Genomic DNA, 27,971 nt, shown 5'->3' with positions numbered 1-27,971 from the left:
TAAATGGGTACTAAAGTGTAATTTCACAAACAGTGACATGCATCTCAGCAGCAGGATACAGAAAATCTAGTTATTTACTTCTTTCCTATTAAAGGAAGAGGTTGTTTAGACACTTAAATGTCACTCCTACACCTGCAACTTCCAGTAGTATTGTACATTACTATTATTTCTGTGATGATGGTACCCAGGGAGAACTAAATTTAGAAATGCCTGAATTAGAGTAATATGATTTTTTTTTTTTTTAATTTTAAGTGGAGGCTCAATGTTCCAATTGGGATTTTATTCAGTTAAGCATCCAGAGATAACATGTTTAATGCAGTAATGACTAAAATGTCTACCACTTTTATGAAAGAAAGTAACTTTCTAAATCTCTTGCACCATGTGTTATAGCAAAGTCCATTGCAGTGCTGCCATGAATCTGTGGTTGACTTGACTCTCAGATTATCTGGTTATTGCAAGGTGACCTAATGCAGTAGGTGATGTAAATGCACACATCCTGAGTCTCTAAAGCTTATCTTCTGGTAGGTGGGAGAAAAAAGATGAATGTCACTAATTGTATCTATAGAATCAGCTTCAGTTATTGGCCCTAGTATTTCAAGCTGATTTCTGTATTGCTTACTTTTCTGCAGCTTGTCAATCTGTAATGTAAAATCTTTTCCTAAATAAACACCACTGAAATATTTCATGGTGTCAGTAGAATATATAAGTTGCTACATGGATTGTGTTTTTAGTATGCTGTTGACTCAAGGCAGGAATATAAGGGATGCTTTAAACTCTGTTTGCACAGACACAAATAGATAAATTTCTGGAAGTGACATCTGAATGTCAGCATCTTGAGCAGAATAACATGGGGCTTCAATTGACAATGCCTCCTTACTCTAAAGCAACCCTGATTTTAGCAGGATCCATATGGAACCTTCTTGTTTTGCTTGTCTTGTATGTTGTTGTGGACATTTGTAAAAATTAGGTGATTTTAAAAAAAAAAAGGGTGAGAGGCTAGTGGAACTTGACATTAGATGTTATAGTTTTGAGTAAGTGCCACTGGGACTACAAAGAAAAGGTCTACAGGTTGTTTCAAAATTCAGTGGAGATACTATTAATATAAAAGATTCTTCTATGTTGATATTTGTAAATAATTTTAAATGGCTTTGCACAGTGGTTGCTGCACTGTGCTCCAGAATTCAGAGAACAGCTTAGCTTTTCCTAAAAGGTCCTTGACAAAAAAGAAGAAAATGGTCCTTTACTTTTTCCCTTCCTATGATCACAGTGAGCACAACTAGTAGGTCTTTTGCCCCAACTAGTAAATATTTATACTAGTTCAAAGAAGTTGGGATCTTGTTCTGTGTGACAGAATAGAAACTCTGAAGGTATTAGAAATGCATGATGGCACATACAGTTTTAAAAGCTTGTGTCAGTGTGAAAAAATTTCATTAGTTTTCTTTGACTGCCATGTGAGGAAAAGTGTAAAATAATGTAGCAAGCAAAGCCGGGGCTGTTACAGCAACATTCACTGCTGCTGTATTGCCATCGCATGAGTACAGTTGCACTTTCAAAACTCATAAAGTACTAAAGCTGTTTGACTAGTAGTCATGTTAGTATAGTGCTAAAATATCATAGATATGGTAAAATCATACTATTTGAAGATTTTGCGACATTATCATGTATAAAGGGAAATGCTTGTCATTTAAAAATATTTTGAGTTCTTGTTGCTGTGCTATTTTTACATTATCCAGAAAATTAGCAAGACTTACCTGTATTACTCTGTAGTGCAAATATGAAACCTTTTTACTCTCTGTGTGAAGTATTATCTATAAAGATCTTTTTAAGTAATATTTTTTTAAATTCACCTTACTTTGAAATTTACATCATCCCCATTTTTAAGCAAAATCAATTGCTTCTTATTTGCCCAACTTTTTTATTAATTTTGTGTCGTTGTTTTAAAATACTCATTATTGTGCAATTAGCGATCTCAAAACATTGATTATGGTGATACATTTTTGCTTTATATTAAAGAATGCTACAATCAGATTATTCTTGAAAACAAGATTTAGCAAGTGCTTTGATGTCCACTTGTGTGTTGAGATATTCATCTTGTAATGTTGCAGTTCTTTTTTGGTTGTTGTTTTTTGTTTGGTTGTTTTGTTTTGCGGTTTCTTTTTTTGGTTTGTTTGAGGTGAAGTAAAATGTGCATCTTTCATTGTTAGACAGGGAAAATAGAGGAAACTTGCACCCACTTTTCTCCTGAACTACTCCTTGATGCTATAAAGCAAAGATAATGCTTTAGTTAAAACTCCAAGGGTGGCATTGACACGACTGCAGCCATCAGACTTCAAACAAAATTTTCATTTAATTGCTTGTGAATAGTCCTGTCTCTCTTTAAATTTTCATAACATTTTCCTTCAGTTAATCTGGTATTTTATAGAGGCAAGAATCAGTCTACAAATGGAAATCTCCAATTTTTGCATCTGTACACAGTAGCTCCCTATATATCTATATCTTTAAAAAATTTACCTTGGAAGTGTACAGAATACTTAGGTGTCTACAAAGAAGCAACCGAGAAGAAAATATTATCATGTTGATTTTTGTCTTTTTTCCTCCTTTAGTTAGTCTGCTTCTGAATGTTAAGTATATAAAAGAACAGGCACACTTCAGATTCTTTTACTTGAAGGAGTGACATGGATCTGGAAGGGAGTTTCTGGGTCACTGCTGTTACACACTGTTGTGCAGCACACTCATAACTTGGCTCGACTTCAGTTTGAAAGCCGCCTCTGCCACAGATCCTGTGGAGTCTGGTTTCTAGAATCTCTGTGGTTCATTAGAAAGCAGCCTTTTTTCAGCTTCCTGCTTATTAGGCTTCACACCTGTATTGCCTTTTACTGGAGATATTTCTTTTCCCTCCTTTCTATTCCTGGATAGTGCTCATACCCGCTCTCAGTGGGGGCTGAAAAAGCCCTGCTCTTCCTGCACTTTCTCAAATGTTGTTTTTTCTTCTTATAGTCCTGATAGTTCTTCTCTCACTCTCTGTGAGAGAAGCCCATCTTTATTTAAAACATACAGCTGGGACTGTGTGCAACTTTTCCAAATAAGGTCCCTGCTGGGGTCATGGAGAAGAGCCCAGAACTGTATTTCTGAAGGATTCATGCTGTGATCTCATTGGGTTCTCCTTCTGCTGCATCACCTGAACAATTCAGTCACCTTCTAATCAGCTGATACATGGAAACCTTTTCACAGTCATTTCTGACAGGGAAGTTCCCAGGCTCTTTGTTTTTGTCTTAAAGTGCATGCTTTCATATCATCATCTACTGCATTGTGTTTCTTTTACTCCAAGTAGGAGTCATCATATGCTCACAGAAGTGTCCTGCTTATCTCTTCTATCAACAGTGTCTTATTGCACTGTGACACCAGCAGGTTTTATCAGCACCTTTGGTTTTTTCCCTCCACTTGGAAAGAGGGGAGTTCTAAGATATTTTCTATATCCATAATTTTTCATATCCCATCTTTAAAAAAATAACACTTACTTGAGTAGCCCTTAAATTAATTTATTCTAGAATCAGTTCACTTTGGTTTCTTTTACTTTCACTTTTCTTTCACTTTTGGTTTCTTTTGTAAGTTAGTTCAGTGCAGTAAAATTCAGTGCTGTAGTTCAGTAGTGAACTGCAGTAATTCACATTGACTGGCTACAGTTCAAAATTGAGCTATCACCTCGTGAATGTTTGAAAAACTTAATCAAGTTTTGGTAGATTGGCTAGAATGCTGTAATCATGAAGTATTCTGTGATCAGGTATAAAAAAAACACCCAACAGCAACACATGGTGTAAGAATGCTCTACTGATGGGAGAGCTTCAACGGTTGGAATTGTAGACATATCATAGATCTTTGCTTTAAACCATCTAAGATGTGCCCAGAATATATGTTTTCACCTTTGGGTTAAACTCTCTACTTCTTTGTAGTGGTTTCCAATTCTGAGTGCTACCTTAAAGCTGGAAATAAAATCTGTCTGCAGGTGCCATCAGTTTTACCCCTGCTGGTGTAATTGCTTTTTATCATCCCTTGTGTCCACTTGTGAGACTGCTACGTAAGAAACACCAAATGAGTCTATGTGTGAGGTATACATGAGAATTCTGTTATTTATTTAAAATATTCTGTAGGATTTAGAACATCTTGCTTGAAAATGTTTGAATTAACATTTCCTGTAAACATATGTGCCTACATAAAATGTTCTTGAACTTTTTTTGCTTTTACATCCTTAGGCGTAAATCTTTTGTCTGGTTTCCTGTGGAAACAAAGTTTGTTACAAAGTTCTCTGTTCCTTCCTCTCCCACAGTTACTTGTAACAGACCAAAGAGTTCAAAATGTAACCTTACAAGCCTCCAGAAGCCCTGAAAACGGGCCATTTCGTTTCAACCCAGCAGCAGTTCTCAGCATATTAAGCACCCAAACAACCACAAGAGGAAGTATTTAGAAATATTTAACTGTGGGAAAAACATCAACTGGAGCATGCATTTTGTTAGTATGAAAATCAGTTATTCCCAGGAGAGAGATCTCTGCAAAGCCAGACTCTTATTTTTTTCGTCCATGTCTATTGCTATTAAATAATATGGAACTTTACTGAAGTTCAGTGATCAAACTGTGTTTTCTACCCTCCTACCCTAGAGATATTGAAATGCCTCAGAACAGTCTTTCCTTCGTTCCAAACAGCAGTCATCACTGAGTGCCTGTCCCTACTTGTCAGTTTTAATTATGTAGATTTCCACAGGATGAATTCCCTTCCCAGCCTTATTCAGTGTTTTTGGGAAGCTATTAGTTTGTGTGAGGGTGTGGGCTGTGCAGGCTCTGTTGGGGCTCTTCAATGCAAGTGCTTGGTGAGACAGTGGGATGCTACCAAGAGTGGTAGGGTATGTCTTTGGACATGTGCAGACATAATACACCAGAATAGAGATTCTGCTATTCACAGTAGTTCAAAGAATGGGATCTGATCTAAATCTGGAATAAATCTATTTATTTATGAAATAAAATAATACAAAATACCAGATACTTAATGAAAAAAGAGGAAGCAAATCTGAGAATCCTACATAATCCCTTCTGCAAAGTGTCACCATGTTTCTCCATGTGATTGAGGTTGTCAAAGAGTTGTTGGTATTTAAATGTATATCTGCAGTCAAAAGTTGTAGAGATCTTTCTAGCTTGATCCCTGTAGCAGAGCTGCTGTGACTTTAAAACCACCACAATTTAAAATTACTGAATTATCTATCCTTTGTTGCCCAGTTAAGAAGTTATATTTTTACAAAGCATTTTTTTGACTGACATAGACTTCTGAGTAAAGTTCTAAATAAAAATATTTTGATCATGCAGATTTGTTCCATTCATTGTAAATGTGTTATAATAGTTTGAGTTCAGAATTTCAGAAACCTGAGAAAAACTTTGGAAAATCGTTCAGTATGATTTAGTTCCATCCTGCAGTTTTTTCCTTTGTATTTGTGATTCACTGGCACTGTAAATACCTGGATGATACAATTTTTCTTTTTTTATTTTCCCCACATGTTGTCAATAAATTGACATTTGTGTTTGCTGAAGGAATAATGTTTGTCAGATTCCCTGAAGTAAGACACTTGAATATAAAATGCTACATTAAATCTCCAATTCAAACACTGTCAAAAGAAAGAACAAATACTAACATATTTGGTCATACAACAGAGAAGGTAGTTAAATTAGGTAAGAATGGGTGCGTTTCACTGATGCATTTCTTTTCCTTTAAAAAGTGTTGTCCCTGGGAACTTTTTCATTCCCCAGGTACCCATTTAAATTTCACCACCTCTGTCCCTCTGCAGAAGTCAATAATCCTTCAAGCAAAGGATTCAATGCATTAAATGCTCATAGGATTAGCTGCTGAGAGCTATGAGTAAGTGGCAGTCGGTGTGTGTTTTGTAAGGGGAAACAAAATGAAGTTCCTGTGCCTTCACTCTGTCTTGCTCTCTCCCTGGGACCAGCAGCTCACGTTGCATTAGCTTGAACCTCTGAATAATTTTCTTTTTTTGGGGTGGGGGGAGGGTGGCTAGCTGTAGCAAAGTATCAGTGGAGGAAAGTGTTAAGAAATTGCCAGAAAAGATCCTTATAATACCTTCTTTTATTACTTTTAGAGGTGTTCTGCTTGGGCTTTGTATTTAAACAACTGCTAAACAGCAATAGTATCAAAATGCAATATTTTCAGAACGCGGGTTGTGCCTTGTGTTGTACTCAAGATGAAGAAAATATTTAAGAGTAGATCTTCATGAAGTTTGAGCCACAGCTTCACAGAAGGATGTCTGAGGAAAATTTAGAGATTTAAAATACAAGGTATTATTGTCTAAAGTGAACAGTTATGCAGAAGACATAATTCAAGTCAGTAGGTTTTTATTTAAGTCTTACGGAAATTTTTGTAGAATATATATAGAAACTTCTTAATCTTTTACACCCTTAGGTACAAGGAAATCCTTCTTCTGTGTGAATTGCATCCTAATTTGAACTGTATATAGTTTACACTTTTATTTTAAATTTAATTCTCCACTGGACACGTCAGCCTGCATCATGTCTGCAGACAGAATTGATAAAAATCACTTTATTATTCAGTAATTACTTACATTGACTGCTGTGTTTAAAATCACTCAACCTTAAAAATGTTTTCCTTGTTGTCTCCCTTGGTTAGTGAAAGAATTACGTTTAAATGGTATGTTGGTGAATAGCCACCATAATTAGAAATATTTCTTCTTTCAATCATTAAATACCATAAAAAATATATATGTATATATATAAGCGTGTATAGCTTTAAAATACAGACAACAGACTTACAAACATTTAATATATAAATGTACATCTATATAAAACAGTGAAATGTTAATAATTTGATAGGATACTGAAGAATACTGCCTTGGTGATCTACACTTTTGTAGTGCAATAAAAATTTTAGAATTTCTGTCTTGGTGGGGGGAAAAAAATGAGAAAGACTAAGACACAGTATTGATTTTATTTGTCTGCTGTTCTTCTTCCTTCGCAAAAAGATACAGAATCCCAAAATAACTTCGTTGTAGTTTACTTAGTTATATTTAGGGGACTAAGTGTGTCATCTGTAGAATGAAAATACTTTTTTATTATAGTGGCTTTTGTTTTATTAGTAAAGAGTTACTACAAAATAAGTGCTCATGTGCTTAGAGGTTAAAGAATCAGTGTTTGCTTGTGTTTCTTTAATTTCAGAAGGTGGAAATAGAGGCTATAAAGGTGATATTTTGTGTTGTATTATGTCTACTGTACTTGCTTAGCCTGTCTCAGTGGCACTTAATTACCTATAAGAGCATTCATTGGGAATTGCATAACAGAATGTTACACCTTTGCTCTCTTTAATCTCGTCTTTTTGCAGATCTACTTCAGTCACTTTGCAGGCTTTATAAATTTTTCATGAAGTGCTGAGCAGCCTTCAGTAGAGGACCTTGTTTATAAAATGGTTACTGATATGTTTACTGTAAAAGGAGTAGTATATTGAAGCTCTCTAACCAGAATTCTTCTGGTAATTGAAAATTACATTCTTGTGTCTGTCTCTCACATTGTTGCATTTATACTTGTTTTCACTGCATTTAAAAAACAAAACACCAAATGAAAAAAAAAAAACCAAGCAAAACTCAAAACCACAAACCCCAAAACAAAACACAAACCCCCAAGAAGTAGGAATACTATTTAAATAAAGAAAGGGGTTTGGTATAGTTTCACTTAATTTTTGTCTTTTCTCATTACTTTTTATGCTATATCCAAGGATTTTGATTTCTTGTCCAGTAAATATTCTGAAAATGTATTTAATTTTTTTAAAATACTGTATCATTAGGATAAGCCCAGTGATTTCTGAGTAGAAGGTGCGATAGAGGTTGCCTTTTGTTATACAGAAAGGCATGCTGTAGGGTAGGAGAAAATCATGACGTTCTTAAAATAGAAGGAACATATTCAGAGCAAAGTAATTGTTAGTTTTGCATGCATAAAGTGATGACTCACTTTGAGGGTGGAAGTAATAAAATGCTACTTTTAAGATAGGAAGATGTGATAGGGTTTATGGTATTGTAGAGTTCAAAAGTGATATATGTCTTTGTCCTTAAGATAGTTTCACATAATTGTTCAAGTTTTCATTTGTTTTAGGGTTTTCAAGAAGTAAAAACATGGAGTTCCCAGAGGTACTGTTTTTCCTCTGGTTTCTGTCCATGTGTGTGAACTGTATGGATGTGCGTATGTACACGCTTATGCTTGCTTTTATGTTTATAAAATACTGTTTTGACTACTCTCAATTAAGATTAGTGCTTTGGTGGAAACTATTTTATCGGTTCTTGTTTTGTATTAACAACTTTTGTCCCCTGTTACGCTTGATTAGATCTACGTATATCACCTTAATGTTTGTCACTTATGAAGGTTGTCCTGAGAGTAGGTCATCAGGACAGTTTTCTGACCCTTTTAATGACTATTAATTATTTAATGTAGGGTACATTTAATGTATTTTGAAACTATATTTACTGAAAAATAATCATGCCCTAATTTTTCTAAACTACCCTGTTGTGTTTTTACTCTATCTACTAGTTCCTTCTGATGCTGTGACTCTGAGTGTTCAGTAATGAAGTTAAATATTGTATGTGTTGGCTTCAGCAAAGCTGTAGTTTAGTGTGGTCACAGAAAAATAAGCACTTGTTATGTAAAATAGACAAGTTGCTTTTGATCCTTGTTACTTTGAATGACTCCTTAAATCTAGCCATCATTTAATGAAAATGGAAGACAAGATAAAAAAGAGTATTCAGTTTTGATGACATTTGTGGTGTTGTCAGTCTGTAATAGGTGATGTTTCTGAGGCGAAGGGTGTGTCATGCTTCCTCATATTGCTCATGGTCTGGTTGATAAAGCCTGTGCTAGATCTAGCCAGTATGTGCTTCAAAACATTGCAAGAAAACCTTTAGCTTTCTTGTTATACTAAATACTAAATGGTAGAATAGAGTGATAGCTGAATACAAGGACAGGAGTGACAAGTGCAGCTGGTATTGGGTTAATGTGGTTGGGTTTTGGATTTCAGGGGGCTACAGGGGTGACTTCTGTGAGAAGCTGCCAGAAGCTTCCCCTATTTCTGAAGGAGTCAATGCCAACCGGCTCCAAGTTGGACTTGTCACTGGCCACGGCTGAGCTCATCAGTAACAGTGGTAGTTCCTCTGGGATAACATAGTTCCAAAGAGTAGGAAAAGAAAAACTGCAATTGCAACCAGAGAAGGCAGGAGTGAGAATGTGTGATAGAAACCCCCTGCAGACACCAAGGCCAGTGCAGAAGGAGAAAGAGGAGGTGTGCCAGGTACCTCAACAGAGATTTCCCTACAGCCCATGGTGCAGACCAGGGTGAGGCAGCTGTGCCCCTGCAGCCCACAGAGGTCCTGCAGACATTCACCTGCACCCCATGAAGGAGCCCCATGCCAAAGCTGGTGGATGGCTGAAGGAGGCTGTGACCCTGTGGGAAACATGTATTGAAGCAGGCTCCTGGCAGGACTTGTGACCCCACAGGGGACCCATGCTGGGGCAGTTTATTCCTGAAGGATTGCACTCCATGGAAGGGACCCACGATGAAGCAGTCCATAAAGAACTGCAGCCTGTGGGAAGGGCTCACCTTGAAGAAGTTCATGGAGGACTGCCTCCTTTGGAAGGGAAAGAGTGTGAGGAGTCCTCCCCGTAAGGAGGAAGGAGCAGCAGAGACAACTTTTGATGGTAACCTGATGTTACCAGGGACTGTAACCCCATTCCTTGTTCCTTTGCACCACTGTGGGGGGAGGATGTAGAGAATTTGTGAGTGAAGTTGAGCCCAGGAAGAAGGGTAGGGTGAGGGGAAGGTGTTAAGATTTGGTTTTATTTCTCATTATCCTGCTGTGATTTGATTACTAATAAATTCAATTAATTTGTCCCCAGATTGAGTTTGTTTTGCCCGTGACAGTAACTGGTGGGTGATCTCTTCCCTCCTTATCTAGACCCACGAGCCTTTTGTTGTATTTTCTCTCCCCTGTCCAGCTGAGGAGGGGAGTGACAGAGCAACTTTGGTGGGAACCCAGTGTCCAACCAGGGTCAACCCCCCACACTTTAGTAGAAGACTTAAGCACATGTGGGTTTTCATTGTCATCAGTGCTTTACTTTTCCCCCCCATTGTGTTCAATGCAAGTATTAAATATTTTAAATAGCAGTATGTCAATAAGATAGAAATGCATGTATTTCTCATGCCATTTCTCATTGAGTTTACAGTTTAAATGTATCAGCTTATTTAATTTTTGTATTTACTTTTTTCCTCATGCAGCCTTTTGCCTTAACTTTGGGGGTAGGGCAGTCAAAGTGGATGCTGCTTTCGGGCATGTAGCACAGAGATGTAGTATTCTGCAAAGATGTGAGCATGTGCTTTCTGCTTGTAAATAGTCCTATTTGATTAGGATCAAAGTGACGAGTTAGGTTGCCTAAAGTAAAATGCCTACTTCTGATCTTCTGTCACCACTTGGCAAGTCCAGCTCGTGCAGCATGGCTTTGACTTGAGGAGTTACTCTGAAACCAGTAATCACCAAGCTTTCAGCTGATTGTCTACAGCCAAAAAAATTCTGAAGGCATGCTTTTATTTGCAACGTATTCCATCAGTTATTGTGCAATCCCTGCTTCTTCCTTTTACCTGTGCAGTAACAAAACATAAATTCTTGCTGTTCATTTAAAACACTAAGTGCAGTCATTATATTAAACATAGCTTGATTTTATTTTTTAACATACTAAGTGGATTTGCTTTGATGCGAGGTTCTTTTAAAATTTTTAGTGCATTGATAAAAAATAAATGTCATTGTTAATGACATGGAGATATTTGCAGGGCACAATGAAAAATTGAATGAGTTTGGCTGGATGTAAGACTATTCATATACAGCTCTCTGTGGAGTTAATATTTATTTGGGACTGAACTAGTTTGCTATAAAAAGTAAAACTCTCAAAATATTATATCTTTTTAAGTTATTAAATGTGTGAATTTGAGATAATTGGTGCATGTATCTTAAAATAATGTGTAAGATTTCTACTTGGAAATAAACCTAGACTGCTTTAATTATGAGAGATTGTACTTTTGAAGTAGACATCGACACATGGCAGAAGCTATGACAGTTCATTTCCTATGCATTCTACCTATGGAATGTATAGTTATCTGTAGAATGGCTCAAATAATGAGAAAAAAAAGTTGCCTAGTGGCCTGAGTATCAATATATATGGTTCAGTTTTGTGATAATGCAAACTTACAGATTGAGAAGTGAAGTAGCAAAGACAACAGATACTATAATGCACTCCCTTAGTGCCCTGTTTTCTCCTTCTGGTACATCATCAAAAGTGGTGAGCATAACTAGATTTTTCTGGAGGCAGCATCCATGGCTGTATGTATTAGGGTATTGCTTTTGTTAATTGCCCTCTCTTTGTTGATGAAGATCAACTCTAGCTCTGGGCTTACTGAAGCATTTTAGTATTATTAGTGTCTGGTTTCTGGTTTTATCCCCTCTTTCAGGTAAAATACTAAGAAAGAATGTTTAAAATGTAGCCATTTTTATTATCATTGATACAGTCATGCCGTGATAAGGAAGAAATCCTTTTCAGATATATTAGAGTAGGAAATACCAGTCAGTCTAAATAAGACTAAGGTTTTCAGTTGTCTGTGCTTTTCATGGCAAATCTTAAAGCCAGGGTTCTTTCAGGTCATTCTCCATGAACAAACTTAAGGCAAATAGCAGTATCTTTGGCTGTCATGCTCCATGAACAAACTTAAGGCAAATCATTCAGTACCTTTGGCTGTACAGAGCTAATAATTTTCTCAAGCACGCTCTCTTGTGACTTGGAGATGACTTTTTTCATAACCTTTTATCCTGATCGTCTTATTCTGCCTTAACACTGAATGAACTCTTATTTCCATTTCCATCCAGGAAGAACGGTAATAGCACCAAGGTAGCATTCATAATTGACATGGATGGACATACTGCATATGACATTTTTCATACAAACACAACTCCTTAAGATGAAAGTATCTGCCTTGTCTGAGTTGAAACAAATTAATGAGCAAAGCTGGTTTTTTAATTATTGAAGAATTTATTGCACAGCAAAACTGATACATTAACATATTTTTATTAACTAGCTGTGGGATGCAGGCTTCTTGGGGAGAGGAGTGATTTGCCCCTGAAATAGCAATTAAATATTTCTTCAGACAGCAGATATTTTCCTTTGTCATTTCTACAATCTGGCAGTGTTTGCAGTTCTTAAAGATCTTCATGGGAGCTGTGTGCATAAAGCAATAGTGAAAATACACATCACAAATCTTGATGGATGATTGTTCAGTGATCAAATACACAGTCTTGATTCATTCTTCAACACTGCATGTGAACAAACTCACTTCAGGATTGTAGCTCTTTATAATTGTGTCAGTCTTCCCGCATTTCCTATTTACTGTCATATTATTTGGCTCAAAGTATAATGGATAGCTCAGTGACTTGGATTTTACTTGTCTCTAATGTACTTTGTCAACATAAGAAACAAAATATACCAAATCCAGAGCAGTGCTTTTTGATTTTTTATAGTATGTGATGTAACTGTTAATTTTAATTCTACAGGAAACTATTGATATTTTAAGTTGCACAATATTCATATTCATTTTAATTCTACTCAAACCCTATAGCAAGATACTGAAGAGTTTTGGCATATTGCTTCACTAGTGTTTGTCCTCAGATACATTTTTCTTAAATCTCTTATATTTGCAACAATTTGCTGACCTCTGCATGAGTTTAAAAAGCTGCAAACCTCAAAATTTTTATGCTGCATTCTCAAGCCCCAGTGTTTTTCTTAATACACTTGGTACTGGCAGAGAGTAAAGTGACATATATGTGATTTGAATTAATTTTGCTGTGTATCTCCTTCAAATTGTAATGATGCTTTTTTTACTCCACCTGTAGCTTCCTGCAGATTTCACAAAGCTGCACCTTACTGACAGTCTCCACCCACAGGTGACCCACGTTTCATCTAGTCACTCAGGATGTAGCATCACTAGTGATTCAGGAAGCAGCAGCCTTTCTGATATCTACCAGGTAAGACTGAAATGGGTGCTGATCGGAGGTGCAATTACCAACAGTTTTGCTGTTAATAGCTAAATGCCCATGCTGTTGCCTGTTGTCAGTTTTTGTCTGAAGAAGTACTTGGTAGACTTCAAAAAACTAAATTTTGTTTGAATTGTAATAATTTCAGGGGTTTATCCACCATGTATTAGTCTGATGTTTGAAAACTCCTCGAGTAATCTGCAGCACAGCAACATGACATGTCACTTTAGATTGTTAGGATCTGAGTCAGCCACGTAGAGATTTAGTGTTTTGCATATCAGGATTGTGCTTCATGAATTTTGTTACTAATTTGAGGGGAGGAAATCTTCCTGAACTTCAGCATGGAGAGCCAGTATGGCTTCTCCAGCAGATGCCCATAAAGGGACCTAAAAAGGGACCTAAAAGGCAAAGGAATTCTGTTCCTGACTCCAGCACTTCATCTCCTCTTTCTGTCTGTCTGATTGGCTAAATGTTTAACAGCAACTGTGATGTCTACAGATCAAAACTATAGATGTAGGACCTTGTAACGTGAGCGATTTTCTTCTTGATCCTGTATTTTGTATTTCTTAGATGTGTTGGCTTCATAGTGTAGAACTATTCAGTGATGGGGAAAAATAAACACAGCCTGTGCTGGCCTGACTTTAGGGGCATATTTCAGTTTCTCCACCTTGTAGAAACCTGATGGCAACATCTTAGCAGTGCATTCCCTCCTGGCCATCCTCAGAAAGATGGGTAGGTTGAACTGGTGACACTTTATTTAAAGTTACACTTCTGAGAGGGCTTCACACTGTAAAGCTCTGTGCTATTTTTTTGGAACAGCTTGATTTTGAAGAGATTTACTGTGAAACTGATCCAGAGTTTAAATTTAAATTGGAAAACAAAATCTAAAGTGAAATAAAATGAGGAAGTCTGCATTTTTTCACTTGATGTTTACTGTTCTTGAAATGTTATAGCAGGATCTGTCTTGATAAGGAGAGTATACCGATTTGTTATTCTGAAAAAAAGGCATCAAATCCAATTAAAATATATTTCTATCAAAATAATAATAAATTAATGAGACCACTTCTACATGAAGTACTGTTTACTAGAAGAGGAATAATGATTATTTGGGATGCTTCTATAATTGCAAGTATAGTCATTTAAATGATGGGAAATGCATCTATACAAATACATACAAATTCAGTTGTGATCATAGTTGTAGGATGTAGTCTGCTTCAGGTGAATAAGCTTATAGGGTTTTTTTGTGGAAGAAGATAAGCTATAAAAAGGTCCCAGTTCAATTTAGACTGTTAATTGCAATAATGCAATGGTTTATTTTTGTGAAGAGTGTCAAATTAACTGCACTTCAGGCATAGCATATGTCAGTCAAGTAGGTTTGTCAGAATTTCTTCTGAAGACAGGATTACTTAGAGACAGGATTTATGTTTATACTGTGAGAGTGAAGATGATGTAAAATCAGCTTTTTTCTTCCAGTCTTTTATAGAGTTTCATCCCTTTCATTGCAAAGATTTTCACTTTAACATAAAAATAACAAGTACCTCTAGAGACACAGTCGTAGGTGGCATGTAGTTACAGCCATACTTTAGATAAGTTGGAAGTAAATTTTTTGCAAAGACTTTCAGCAAAACTTTCATAACTGTGAAAAGGATCATTGAATTTCTGTGCAATTAAAGAACCCCAACCAAACAATATAACAAACAACTATAGAAACTTCAGAGAAATACTGGTCAATGACTCCTGTAAGTTTTATTGGCAGTAATGGAATCAACAGAATGGTTGATGTTTGGAGGGAGTTAATGATTTACTGTAATATTTACACAGAGAAAATTTACTTCTTAAACATTCTTTTAAACTTAATTTACAAACATAATCTATTCTTGGTGATCTTCAAAATATTATCCAGTTTCTTCAATTAATTACAATTAATACCTCATTTAAAGGTGTCTTGGCACAGATGTATTGAGAACCATGTAATTGCACAATGTCAAAGTAAGTTTTAAAATAACCTATGTCCATATCATCATCAAGAAATATGACCATACATTGTAGAATGTAACCCCATGTTTTTTGTCTTAATACACATACTTGAGGAAACGTTTATTAAGAAAATGGTAAGTTCAGGTGTGGAAAGTGATAAGGTTCTCAAATTCTTGAATTTAACTTAATAGTACCACGTATTGTTTGACTTGATTTCTCAAATTGTGGTAAATCATTAATTTCTGGCCTCGATTTCAGTCATAATGAATGTAATGTAGCAATGTTAAGGTATGTTTAAGTATTGCCAAAAAACCCCCAATCCCACAACAAAATAAAATGGCTGTAATTTGAGTTCTCTAGGTCAGGTTAAGGATTAAATAAGCAGAAATTTTTTTTTTTAACTAAGAGATTGGATCAGTCATTCTCTCTTAGTTGTTTGCCTTTTTAATTCTCTCCCAAGTGTTTATTCAAAAAGAGTAAACCATAACCAAGTCATCAACGTGGTTTTTTTTTTTTGCTTCAAATTTAGTAGATCTTAGGCAAAGCTCATGATCATTGTTTCTCTGATTCTTATGTTCTGTATCTAATGACATTTTTCTGTTCAGTGGAGTGGACTTCTGTTCATTATGGCTAAGTAGAAGCAATGATTTAGAAAGATTACCGTCTTGCCTTCCAACTGATAAATAAATGTGGGGTTCTTTAAAATTTACTGTTATTTAGATCTTTACTGTTGAAATCCGAGGTAATGATATGTCATGTTTTGCATCCTAGTAAGTTTTAGTTCTGTAGCCTTAAGAGCAGCTGCTTGCAGTGAAAACACGTTCATGGCCTCTTAAGATTTTTTTTTAATAAATCATGACGCTGAATCTTCAGATGCTTTCAACATTGAACTGAGAATACTTCCTTTTAAATATTAATGCGGTATCTAAATTTGTTTGTCAAACGTTGCACATGAAAGAACTTCTTTTAGGATAAGAAACACTTACCAAAATAAAATAAACCTTTATGTTTACCCCACCCAAGTCTCAAAAACATTTCAGGTGCCAACTAATAAGGTCCTTAAATATTGTTACTTTTATTTTAGGAAATAAGTTCATCAAGTGACAAACTCTATAGGGTGACTTGAGAGGAAGGGGATACTGAATGTTTGTAGATTGTGTGCTGGCTTGTACTTGCCAAGAGCAATACTTTGATTCTGTCTTGTATTGACTTGGCAAAGTGAATCATTCAGTGCTGCTTCTCAGGTATGGCTGCTCCCTCTTGACTATATGAAAGCATATACCTGTTCCTATATGCTCCTAAATGGTTCCTATACCTGTTCCTATGTTCCTGGTTGGAGAGGGAGGAGATTTAAGCTCATGAACTTGTGTTATTCCCCCCACCCTGTTTTGGAAAGGCGTTGCTGTGTTGGCTCAGCTCTTTGCCAGCCTTTCTTTGCCTTATCCTGTCCTCAGACCAGTGACTTCCTGCCACCTCTGTGTGCCCTCTGGAGTCTGCTTAGATACCACTGGCAGTACAGGAAACCAGGAACATCCTTTCTGAGACCCTCCCAGGATATGTGTATTGCTTAAAAATTTTCAAGATGTCAGCTTTGTTTTCTCATGAGTCTGATAAGGTAGCTCCTAGAAGAAAGGTCCACTCTCCAGAAAGTCTTCCTGAGGGAGCCCAGACTTTTTTCTCTCTCAAACCAGAGTGTCCATGGAGCCTGCCCCTGAGTCACTGTATGCAAAATAAAGAGATTTTACCTTAAGATAAAGTCAGTCTTTCTGACTGTATCAGCCTCTGAAATGCAGCTTGGGTAAACTATGTCCTGTGAGCTGCCTCCTCCTGCCCCCACAGTTTCAACTAAGTCCTTTCCAGTACCTTATTGCTCCTGGTAAATTTAGGTCCTCTTAATCTATCTTGCAGCTCATGGCCAAGGAGTACCTTTCAGAGTCCTTGTTCTGTATGCCTGTGGTCTTGGTGAACAGTGCCCCACTCTGAGAAAGCAGCAATTAGTTGGTGATAGGGTAGGATGCTGTTCCTGGTGTGCATTGTCTGGATTGTTACACCTTTTCATCTTTAGCGAGGAAAACTACTCAGGCTGACTTCTATGACAGATGTGGGCTGCTGTGTTGTAATTTTTTGGTAAACATTGAAAGAACATAGATGGAGAGTGCTGTAAAAATCTTGGACTAAAGGAGTTTTAAGGTATTTCATGGCCATTTGCACTCATGTCAACGGAGTATGAAAAAGTCATTACCTTAGATTTATGTATGATTTGTGTATATGTAATAATTATAGTTGACTGTAGTACATATAAGTATTTAATAAATACATTTTATAATTACATGGATTGAATTCCATCTTAATTTATTGATATTTTAAACTTTTACTCAGCCTTCTGAAAAGTAATTTAAAACAAAACCCCAGCCATGGTTTCTCTCTGTGTAGAAGCTGGATCCAATGTGTCTTTGTGACAGGAGAGAATGTTTCAAGCTAATGAGACTTTTACAAGTGATTTCATGAGACAGACAGAGACAGTGTTCTTGGTGTTTTGTATCAGCACAGGCTTAAAAATTAGAAAATAAAAAATGAATGTTTTTCCTAATAAACATTCTTAATTTCATTTTTTAGTTTATTTTTTAGCCCCTAAACTACAATGGTTAAAAAGTAATGAAGAAGTAGATTTTTTGAGCTAAGCATGGCTGCTTTCTCTGTTAGCTTCATGAGACTGAAGTACTGCACCAGGCAATGAACATATTTCTGGTTTGTGCAAGAAGTTTTTTCTATTCTTGCTTTTTAAATTTTTAATTTTTTTTAGGTCTCTGGTGTTTTGCGTAGTTGGAGATTTTGGATTGTTGATTTAGGTGGTAACAGTAGTCACAAAGGGAATTTATTCTTCAAAGTGATGCAATGTTTCCTAAAGAAAGTAGTTAAAATAAAAATAAAAAAGTAAAGATTGAAGTAGTCTGTTTAAAATACTAAGAAATCAGTAGTTAGTGTGGTTATTTTACTTGTTTTCTAGATTTTTATCTTTATATTATTATCATCTAGAAGCTTTTTCCCCAAAGTGAAAAGAAAACTATGAAGGCCGCCTAAAACAGAGCCAGTCATCTTGTAAGCGCTTCTCCAAGTCTCCTCACTTTCTTTCCCATAGTATGGGAATGTGTGTGTGCTAAAGCAGTTGTTACACTGAGGTGAGAGTTCCTTAATTGTGTAAAGGTATGGATCCCCCTTGACCTCTTCTAATCTATTTTCTCAAGAAACCCAAAAATTCATTGGAGAAAGAAACGAGCAGTAAATTAGGTAATCTTCTTTAGCTGCTCATAGTCCATCACCTCTCTCGTTATGCCCATCTTCATGATGCCTCTGGAAAATGAAAGACCAGCAGAGTTGGGATTAATCAGTTTCCTCTCATGCCAGTCTAAAGGGACCAGCAGAGTCCCTATTTCCCCCGTCTGCCCAGTTTGACCTAGGAGAAATGAATAATAGTTCTCTTTTTTTTTTTTTTTTAATCCTCCTCCCCTCCGCCCCAGTCAGTTAAGGAACCAAAGGCTAACCGAGAACTTATACAGGGCTCCTTTATTTTACATCTTTTCCCAGTTATTTCACAGTATCTGTTTAATTAATTATCACTCAAATCTGGAGGTGTGTTTGGACTTCAGGAGCCTTAGCAGTTAGAGCAACCATTTTTTTGTTGTTGCAGTATTAGCCTTTATAGACACTACTTAATATTGGGCAGATTGTCCTTGGGTATCAAATGTGAAATAGCCCTTCAACTCAGGCTTGAAAATGTCTGTCTTAATCTCTTGATCTCTCGTTGGTGATGTGACAAATAAAATATTAGACTGTCACTATTGTGAGATTCCTTTGAAGCTTCAGAAATTTTCTTCACAGTTGGAAAGATGACGTGAGAAATTTACTATCACAGTTGGTATTCAGACTTTGGAGAAACACTGTTTTGTACTTCAAGCTGCAACCAGCATTTTTCTTGCATGCTATCTCTTTAGATTTATTAAAGTGAAGCTAATTTCTCTTATTACCCAAGAAACAAAGTACAACATGCATCCAGGAAAGGAAATTCTGAGGTGTACTTCATCCATGATTAAATGCTCTGAAAAGCTCTAAGTCTCATGATTGACTGTAGTACAAATTCTGTTGGATGTTCATCTCGTGTTCTGGTTTTCGGCTGCTGAGCTAATAAGGAGCTAATTGAGGTTTCCCCTTTAGTCTTAGATAGATGCAAGGCTATTGCTTCTTAACTAAGGGTTCCTGTGCAGACATACTTGATTTTTCTTACACATGAGGGAGTGCAGAAATACTCAGAGCAGGCCGTTTGTGAAGTTTCACGTGTCAGCAAGAGGACCTTGAATACTTAATGTCATATGTGATGCTACTAAGCAAAAAAAAAACCTATTTGTGATGGTTTTGTAACAAAACTGATACAAAACTTTTTGCATGTATAAACACAAGGAGTCCTTGTGGAATGAGGGTTTTTGTTTTGGGTTGGTTTGGGGGTTTTTTACTGCTGTGAAAACATATTACCTATGAGAAAAGGCTAAGTTTATCTTCCTTTGCTAACTTTTGGGTAATCATAGCATTTTCAGAAAGGTGCTTGAAAAAAGGTATTTTTTTTTTCAAAAGATATTTATAAAGGTGTCTTAAATTAATAAACTTCATTACTTTGTAGATTGTTGCATTCAATGCTGAGCTGCTTTGTTGGAATGGTTTGTATTTTTTGATAGCTAGCAGGTTAGAAATAGTTGCTTCTCATTCACCAATAGCTTTAGTTGTCAAAAAAAGAAAAAAAAGCTCAGTAAAAGGTGATCATCTTCAGGAAATGCTTGTAGCCTTTAGTACTATTTTTAATTTTATTTCTGAGTACAAAGTTACATTTAATTTGGTGTGAGAATTTGTTTTAAATAGCATCAACTTTTCTTGATAAAAGAGCTTCAACTTTTTTTATTTTTGTTGCTCCAAGACAGTGAAATAACTTGTCTTTTAATTATCAAATTTTGTACAATATGTGGAAATTTCTCATGTATGTTAGCATTGTGTGACTAAATTGAGTTCTGCATTCATTTTACTAATGTGCTTTTGAGAGAGCTTAACCTCGGCAGGTAGGAGGGGCACTTATTAGTAATGGGAAGGTTTGCAAAATTGACTGTGAATCAGTCCCACTGTCACTGGAATTTTCACTATTGGAAACTTCACATTCTGACAGATTGGTGTCATAAGCTGTGTATCTACTGACTCATCGCCACTAACTTTTCCACCCGTCACTTTTGATGAAGGCTATTTTGAAAGAGTAGTTACAGCAACTGTTTCAAATGTATCATAGGGAACATGCATGTTAAACAGAGTAAGACTGCTAATGAAAATACTGCTATTGGTGCTGTCATTTTGCTGATTTGTTTGTATGCCAGTAGTATCTTTCCTTATTCTGCTTAAAAAATGAGCATTTTTCTTAACAACAGCAAAAAAAAAAAAAAAAGCTAAACCAAAAAAGCCACAAAAAAATCCCAAACCACCACCAACAAAAGAAACCAAACCCGAAACCACAAAGTGAGAATAATTTGAATATTGTGTAGATATTGTTATCATGCTTGTTACATTAACAAGGCCCCGTTACAAAGCCGGTGTTGTGCTGTAGGACAGAAGCATTTAAGACTCTCAGTAGCAGCCCTGATCCATCTCCAGCCATATGTTACCATTCATAAGGTGGCTGTTTTAGTGGCATTAAAGTAACAGATGTCAGCCACAGCTAGTGAGACAGGGATAGGGAAGATGATTCTACGAAATTACCAATGCAATTTGTCTTACCTTCTCTGTATTTGAGAGTGACCTAGTTTTGTGGGTTGTCTTTTTTACAAGAGTGAGAGACAGATCGATCAAACAAGCTTCAGTAACCGTGTTTGTCCCATGTATTATTTTTAAAGCAGTCGTGAATGCATCGTGTGTGTCTCAGAAACAAACCATCCCTTCAAGGCCTGTGAAAATGGATTTCTCAAGCCTTGGTTTAAAACTTGCTCATTAGAAGCTTGCATTTCCTTAAAAATTGTGATAGCTGAGCCTTGGCAGCTGCCATGGTATTAAATCAGGTTCTGAGAAAAAGCAGCTTTATCAACTGTGACAGACAAATGTTTGTGGGATTTATTAAGTGTTTGGTCTTCAAACTGAGTCATTAAAATATGTTTACCTTTAGGTGCTATACTAACGACCTCAGGCTATATCTGGACTATGTTTTCATTCATTTTAATACAATATGAAGGAGGTTAAATCTGTGTAGTCCATCTGTGGTGTTTAAGCAATGATTTTGCATTTTTTTCTGCATCTGTAAATTCTTAGGCAGTTTATCAGCAAATGAAAGCCATATTTAACTATGTTCAACTGGAACTGTAAAAGAAAAATACGTTCCTACATTACTGGGAGGTAACAAAATTTCTGTAGCATTTTGATGCTGTACTTATTTCCCAAAGCTGTCTGTTTAAAATTACCTCGTGTTGGGGACAGAAACTGTCTAATGAACTGTTTATTGAAAAAATTATGTTCAACTAATATTTCAAAAAATTGTTGGTTGAAATATGTCATCCATCCCCCCCAAGTCCTCCTGATTAAATAACGTCTGTTGAATTCTTTTTATGTGTGACTGATTGAAACGAATGTTAAAAGCTCTGTTTAAACACAGTGAGTTTGGTAGATTAATCTTTAGTTGTTCTAAAAAGATATGTGAAGAAAAAAGTAATATAAAAAATATTGGATGAATTTGAGTGATCTGTTGGATGGCAGATTTCTGTACATTTAACTATAAATCTGTAACAGAACACATTTGAATTTTTTTTGGTGTTTGTTTTTTTTTTAATTGTTTATACATGTATTAGGCTACAGAAAGTGAAGCAGGTGATATGGATCTCAGTGGATTGCCAGAGACAGCAGTGGATTCTGAAGATGATGATGATGAAGAAGACATTGAAAGGGCATCGGATCCTTTGATGAGTAGGGATATTGTTAGAGACTGCTTGGAGAAAGACCCAATAGACAGGACAGATGATGATATTGGTAAGTATTGCAATGTGTGAAATACTGTTAAACATATTCTCCTTCACCCCCAAAGGAATTAGTTTTTGAGCTTGAGGCTTTATTTTTATGATTGGCTTTTGTAGTTCGTAAGTTTAGTGTTTATTATTATTAAATATTATTACAGTTATTATCTGTAAGGAGATTCATAAATACCATAATTTCAACTAGTGAACAAGTATAGCCAAAGAAGAAGAGGAAAATGCACATAATATGGGTGAAGCCTATTACTTGCTTGCCCTTTTGATCTCAAGCATCAGCTTCTAATTGATATCAGCACAGGTTTATGAAGTAAACATCATTGTGAACTGGAAAATAGTTAGACAGAACCTTGGCAAAGTCAACATTAACATCAACACTGCTTATCAGGGTGTATTTTGTAACTGTAAGTTGTGGTGATGTGATTGGACATTTGTGATAAACATTGGAGCTGTTAAGACTTGAGCATAAATGTGCCTCTAATCAAACTAATTTGCTGTGTTAGCATACAGGTAAATACATTGAAAGCAAAGCAGAACTAGAATTTAAATTCTAATCTAATCTGTTTCACTGGGGAGATTTGATTTTTTTCTTTTATTGAAGTATGACTAAATGATGATTAAGGTTGATTATCAGATGATTAAGGGACTAGAGCGTCTTTTATATGAGGAAGATCTAAGAGACCTGAGACTGTTCAGCTTGGAGAAGACTCAGGGATCTCATTAATGCATACAAATACCTGGAGTGAGGGTGTAAATATGACAGCCAGACTCTTCTCAGTGGTGCCTAGTGAGAAGACAAGAGGCACAAACGGGAACACAGGAGGCTCTATCTGAACACAAGGAAATGCTTTTTTTTAGCTGTGACTGAGCACTGGCAGAGGTTGCCTGGAGAGGTGTTAGTGTTCCTCCTTGAAGACATTCAAAAGATATTCGGACACGTTCCTGTGCAAGTGGCTGTAGGTGGCTCTGCTTGAGCAGGCAGGTTTGACCAGATGATCTTCAGAGATCCCTTCTAACTGCAAACTTTCTGTGATTTAGGAAAAAGATGGGGTCCTATTGAACCCTTTTAGTAGATGTTTTAGATCAAACTGGATGCAAAAACGTTCTTAGGGCATATACTCATTCAGCAGGACTGCTAAGTAAAATTGAGTACTGTAGTTATGAACAATATAAAAAATGAAAATGCAAGAAGTATGTTGTTGAATACAAGTGCAACTCAATGGCACGCAGAAGTCAGAGCAGCAGTAGTCACCTTTAAGACAGTAATCCTACCTGGTCCGTCTGAGAGGAACTTTGTGAAACCACCAGATAATGATCAAGTACAATTTACTCCTAGGTCTAGCCTAGGAGGGGATGGCTTTACCAAACAACTTGCTCAGTTTGTCTTGCTGTGTTTTATATAGTCCTGTCCTAGTCTTAAGGGAGTTATTATGCTGACTGGAGTATTACAAATATCATTGGTTGTATTCAGAGCTCTTGGTTACATTACAATTCTTCCATTATGCTTTTACTTTGCAGGGCTTCTATTGATGATATGACCAGCCAGTCTGTGTCTACAAAATACCCAGTAATTAAAACAGGGCACTGTACATGATTTATTAGGATACAGAAACGATTGTGCAGCATTTTAGCTTAAGTAGCCTCGGGCATCTTGCTGAAGAACTATCTTTACAGTGCTTTGCTGTTTTGACATGCACGACTCAGTGGGCTTTTTCTCCTTCAGAACAACTACTGGAATTCATGCATCAATTGCCTGCTTTTGCCAACATGACAATGTCAGTGAGGAGAGAGCTCTGTGCTGTAATGGTGTTTGCAGTTGTGGAGAGAGCAGGAACTATTGTACTAAACGATGGAGAAGAGGTCAGTAGAAGTTGCTTTTGACTCTCCTTTTATACCAAACATTCCAGATTCCACAGGGTTAAAGTCCTCCTTTGTTGCTTAAAAAAAAAAAAAAGGTAACGTTTATCAGGTGAATCAAGCCTCTTTTTGTTGTGGATTAGTCTGAAAGCTTTTGTTTAAGCACTCACACATTTCTTATGCAATAAAAACATAATAAAACATTCTCAATACTGTACAAAATGCTTCCTGCCTATTTGAGCTGATCTGGGAAGTTTATTTCAGTGTTTAAGTGGTGTTTTAAAACCTTCTTTCTTTTTTCCCCCACAGTCTTACGTTACTTCTTAATATTAAAGATAAACTTAAGACCTCAGGTTTCTTGAGCTTGAAATACTGTACATTTAAGGCAAACTAGCTTATAATTTTTTCAGTAGGTGCTAAAAATAACTTTTGCTTTAGAAAAGTTGTGAATCTTGTATTTATACAGTATGATATTACAATATTAAGTGATTTGGTCTTCATGTATCCTGCAATGTTTGATTTGTAGCTGGATTCCTGGTCAGTCATTTTGAATGGCTCTGTGGAGGTTACGTATCCTGATGGAAGAACAGAGATACTGTGCATGGGGAACAGTTTTGGTGTTTCCCCTACCATGGAAAAGGAATATATGAAAGGAGTGATGAGAACCAAAGTGGATGACTGCCAGGTAGAGTGTCGGACTGTAATACATGCAAATTCACAAACATTTGGGTGTGATGCAACTCAGTAAAGAGGCACAGTTTTATTTTAAAATGAATATATGTAAAATCTCCAGTGAGTAACCCTGGACACTAGTTGGGTGATATGGCTCCTGCATTTCCCCACCGTCTGGGAAATTGAGTTATCTTCTTCTGGATAGGGATCATTTTGGGTGAGGAGGTTTGCCTACATGCTTTCTTCAGAACTTGAGGCCCATCAGCCCATTCCACCCATTGCTTCCAGTGTTCCCATAGTAGGATCTTAAGGTCTGTTAGTCATTACAGGCTCTTTTACTTCTACAGCTAATAGCTCTTCCTTACTCGACTCAGCTACTGAATATTAGGTAATACAAATTCTCCTATGGTTTGAGTGAAAAATCTACTTTCAGCTAATCTGGCCTTTCAAGGAAAAAGCCTTGATGTTTGCTATAATAGTAGCAGTCAGATGTAAGGAATACTTCTCATGGCATACTGGCCTAATCTGGATATGTGGTTGCTATTTGCTTATTCCCATCCAGAAAATAATAGCTGAGCCTTGGCCAAGTTAAGCATTCTGCTTGGTCCTGATGGCTAATTAACTTCAAGAAGATGACCTTTGAAATGGGTGCAAATGTATTAATGAAGTCACTTGGTTTGGTTTACCCATCTAACTTGCAAAATGTGCGTAAATGGTTTCTTGTTAGGATAATGTTTTCAAAAAATCCAAACCATGGGACTTGTTTCAGCTACTACTAGCTGCTGGAAAAAAGAAATGTTGTGTAAATGAGTTTAAAGAATGCAGGAGAAAATACTGTCTCTGATTCTCATGCCTTTGTCTTAAGTACATGCATGATGATTTAACAACTTTTTAATCAGAAGAAACGCTTATTTCCTCTCAGTTAAGATACCCAACTTCATATACGAAGACAGTTTAATCTTGCCTCCAGAAAGAGACAAAGGCATAAAAATTTTAACAAGTTATAGAAGGTAATTCATAGTGTGTACAAGTATTGTCTTTCTAAGTTTTGTAGTTGTTCTTAATTATATTTGCACAGTGTAGGAATATTCTTAAGATAGTTATTCTTGCACATATTCTTGAACAGATGATTGTAGAAAATAATTTTCCTGCTGTATGCTTTAATCCAGAAGTAATTTGTTTCTGTGTGCCTTCACTCATTAATTGAATAAACGTTTGTTTTCTTAAGGATAGACCTTAATAGTAAGAATAGCTATGAAAAATGAAAATAATTTACCATAGCAATAGGAACAAAAAATAAAAGCTAAGTTTTCACTTCACTCTTTTAACCCTTCTAAACATAAAACCTTTCATGGGAGAAAAAAATACTGACTAGGGTACTGAAGTATATCTCCAGCAGTGAGGAGGTCAAAGCAAAAATGGCTGATAATGCTAAATCATGTTGCTCTAATGGATCTTGGTCTCCTCTAACTGCAAGATTGTAGTGGAAGTACTGTGCTTATGTATTCATCTGCTTACTACAGCTGTACTGCTGGAAAGACAAATTTGACTCACTGCAGGTTGAGAAACTTCTTTATCTTTTCTATTAATAGAGTACTTGCAGCTTAAGTCTACATGCTTTTCTGAAGATTTTACCTTTTAATACTGGTGCGTGATGATTCTTTCCAGTTTGTTTGTATAGCCCAGCAAGATTATTGCCGCATCCTCAATCAAGTGGAAAAGAACATGCAGAAGGTGGAAGAGGAAGGGGAGATTGTGATGGTGAAGGAGCACAGAGAGCTTGATCGCACTGGGACAAGAAAAGGTCACATTGTCATCAAGGTAAAAGCAAAAGAAAGAGTCTCTTGCAAAAGTCTATGTTCTATAAATTTCTTAACTTTGCAAGTTAAATCCAGGATTAGTTGAGAACATTAAAAATATATGTTTGAAAATAGACTGTTACTATTTCTAGATTTTCTTTATAAATATGCACATTGACAACTAGGTGATTTCTGTAGAAATTAATTACATAAATTTTTTACATTTCTTATCACAGTGTTTAAGGCATTATGTTTGCTTAGTTTATCAGTTAATGGATGGCAGTATTCTTTCTAGTGTAATGCATCTTCATTAAGAAAACACATTTGCATGTGTTGAAAATTTATTTTAATAACTAAGATTTCTTTTCATTGTTTTGGTTTTTAATAGGGAACAGCTGAAAGGTTAACAATGCATTTGGTGGAAGAGCACTCTGTGGTAGACCCAACATTTATAGAAGACTTCCTGTTGACGTATCGGACCTTTCTTTCCAGCCCAATGGAAGTGGGCAAGAAGTTGTTGGAGTGGTTCAATGACCCCAGCCTCAGGGATAAGGTTAAAATCTCCTGAATTATGCACCTGTTACCATTTGAATTGAAACATAAGCCGTTAAATAAAATATGTTTTAGAGAGAATGATTAAACTGAATAAGACACGAATAGCTAGGGACATATTTTAATGGTAGAATATATGGCTAAACCTAAGAACATGTTATCCTCGTTTTATTTAAATATTAATGTGTTCGGGAAAGGTAAATTAGCCATGTTTCTACCTTGCTGTGTTTTTACAACATAACTTAGTTGTTTGCAAGTATACAGAAAGGTTTTTTCCAATAATCAGTATTTTTATTTCATGTGATTGAATAGAATTTTATTGTGTCTCCAGATTTGAGTATATAACTGAGTTCTGTTTTCCTGTACACAACTTGGCAAACTTTCTTGTTTTTTGTTGTTTGTTTTTTTTTTTTTTGTGAAGAGACTAGAAAACGCATGCATTAAGAATCTGTTGAGCTTTATGTGGCATTAAAAAAAAACACTAAACCCAACCCAAACACAAGAAAGCAATCAAATATCCTCTTCCCTAAATAAAATTTCCATGGTGGAAGAATAAGGTTTATGGACTTTTGGCACACTGTCTATTGAGGATATATTGTACTTCACACTATATTGCTTTATTTTCACTTGTATGCAACTTTTTCATATGTAAAATAAGTAGTAAAAATTTCCAGATTTTTTTTTTTTTAAATTTGAAACCAAGAGAATTTTATTATTAAGGCTAAAGAGAAATTTGGTTTTCAACTTTTATTTAAATCTAGGTATTTCTTCTAGAAATGCTAGTATAGCTATGCCTCGGAGGAAGGATCATACATCCAGCAGAGGATAGGCTTTGCAGCTAATACTGTTACAACTTCAGAGCTATAATATTGGAGTTCGTCTTTAAACTCACTTTGCTTGTCCTCCAGTGGATAATCCCCTCAGCCTCTGTAAAAGCATGAGCCAACACAGTT

At 36.1% G+C, this 27,971-nt stretch overlaps 1 protein-coding gene across 5 annotated transcripts in view; it reads left to right on the top strand.

Annotated features, from left to right (window-relative positions):
* RAPGEF2 (Rap guanine nucleotide exchange factor 2) overlaps positions 1 to 27,971 on the top strand; it is a 180,844-nt gene that overhangs the window by 121,131 nt on the left and 31,742 nt on the right. For 4 of the 5 annotated variants that reach the window (XM_051790710.1, XM_051790711.1, XM_051790709.1 and 1 more), the window contains 6 exons: positions 12,981 to 13,112; positions 21,962 to 22,139; positions 23,862 to 23,998; positions 24,522 to 24,680; positions 26,336 to 26,488; positions 26,855 to 27,019. In XM_051790710.1, coding sequence (XP_051646670.1) covers positions 12,981 to 13,112; positions 21,962 to 22,139; positions 23,862 to 23,998; positions 24,522 to 24,680; positions 26,336 to 26,488; positions 26,855 to 27,019 — 924 coding nt within the window. The remainder of the gene's footprint in view (positions 1 to 12,980; positions 13,113 to 21,961; positions 22,140 to 23,861; positions 23,999 to 24,521; positions 24,681 to 26,335; positions 26,489 to 26,854; positions 27,020 to 27,971) is intronic. The other variant, XM_051790713.1, reaches the window with a different exon arrangement.

This window comes from Manacus candei, unplaced genomic scaffold (genome assembly GCF_025592945.1).
Source record: "Manacus candei isolate 608988 ecotype Guabito, Panama unplaced genomic scaffold, ASM2559294v1 h1tg000028l, whole genome shotgun sequence".
NCBI classification, from domain to species: Eukaryota; Metazoa; Chordata; class Aves; order Passeriformes; family Pipridae; genus Manacus; species Manacus candei.
This window is presented reverse-complemented; position numbering and strand designations above follow the sequence as displayed.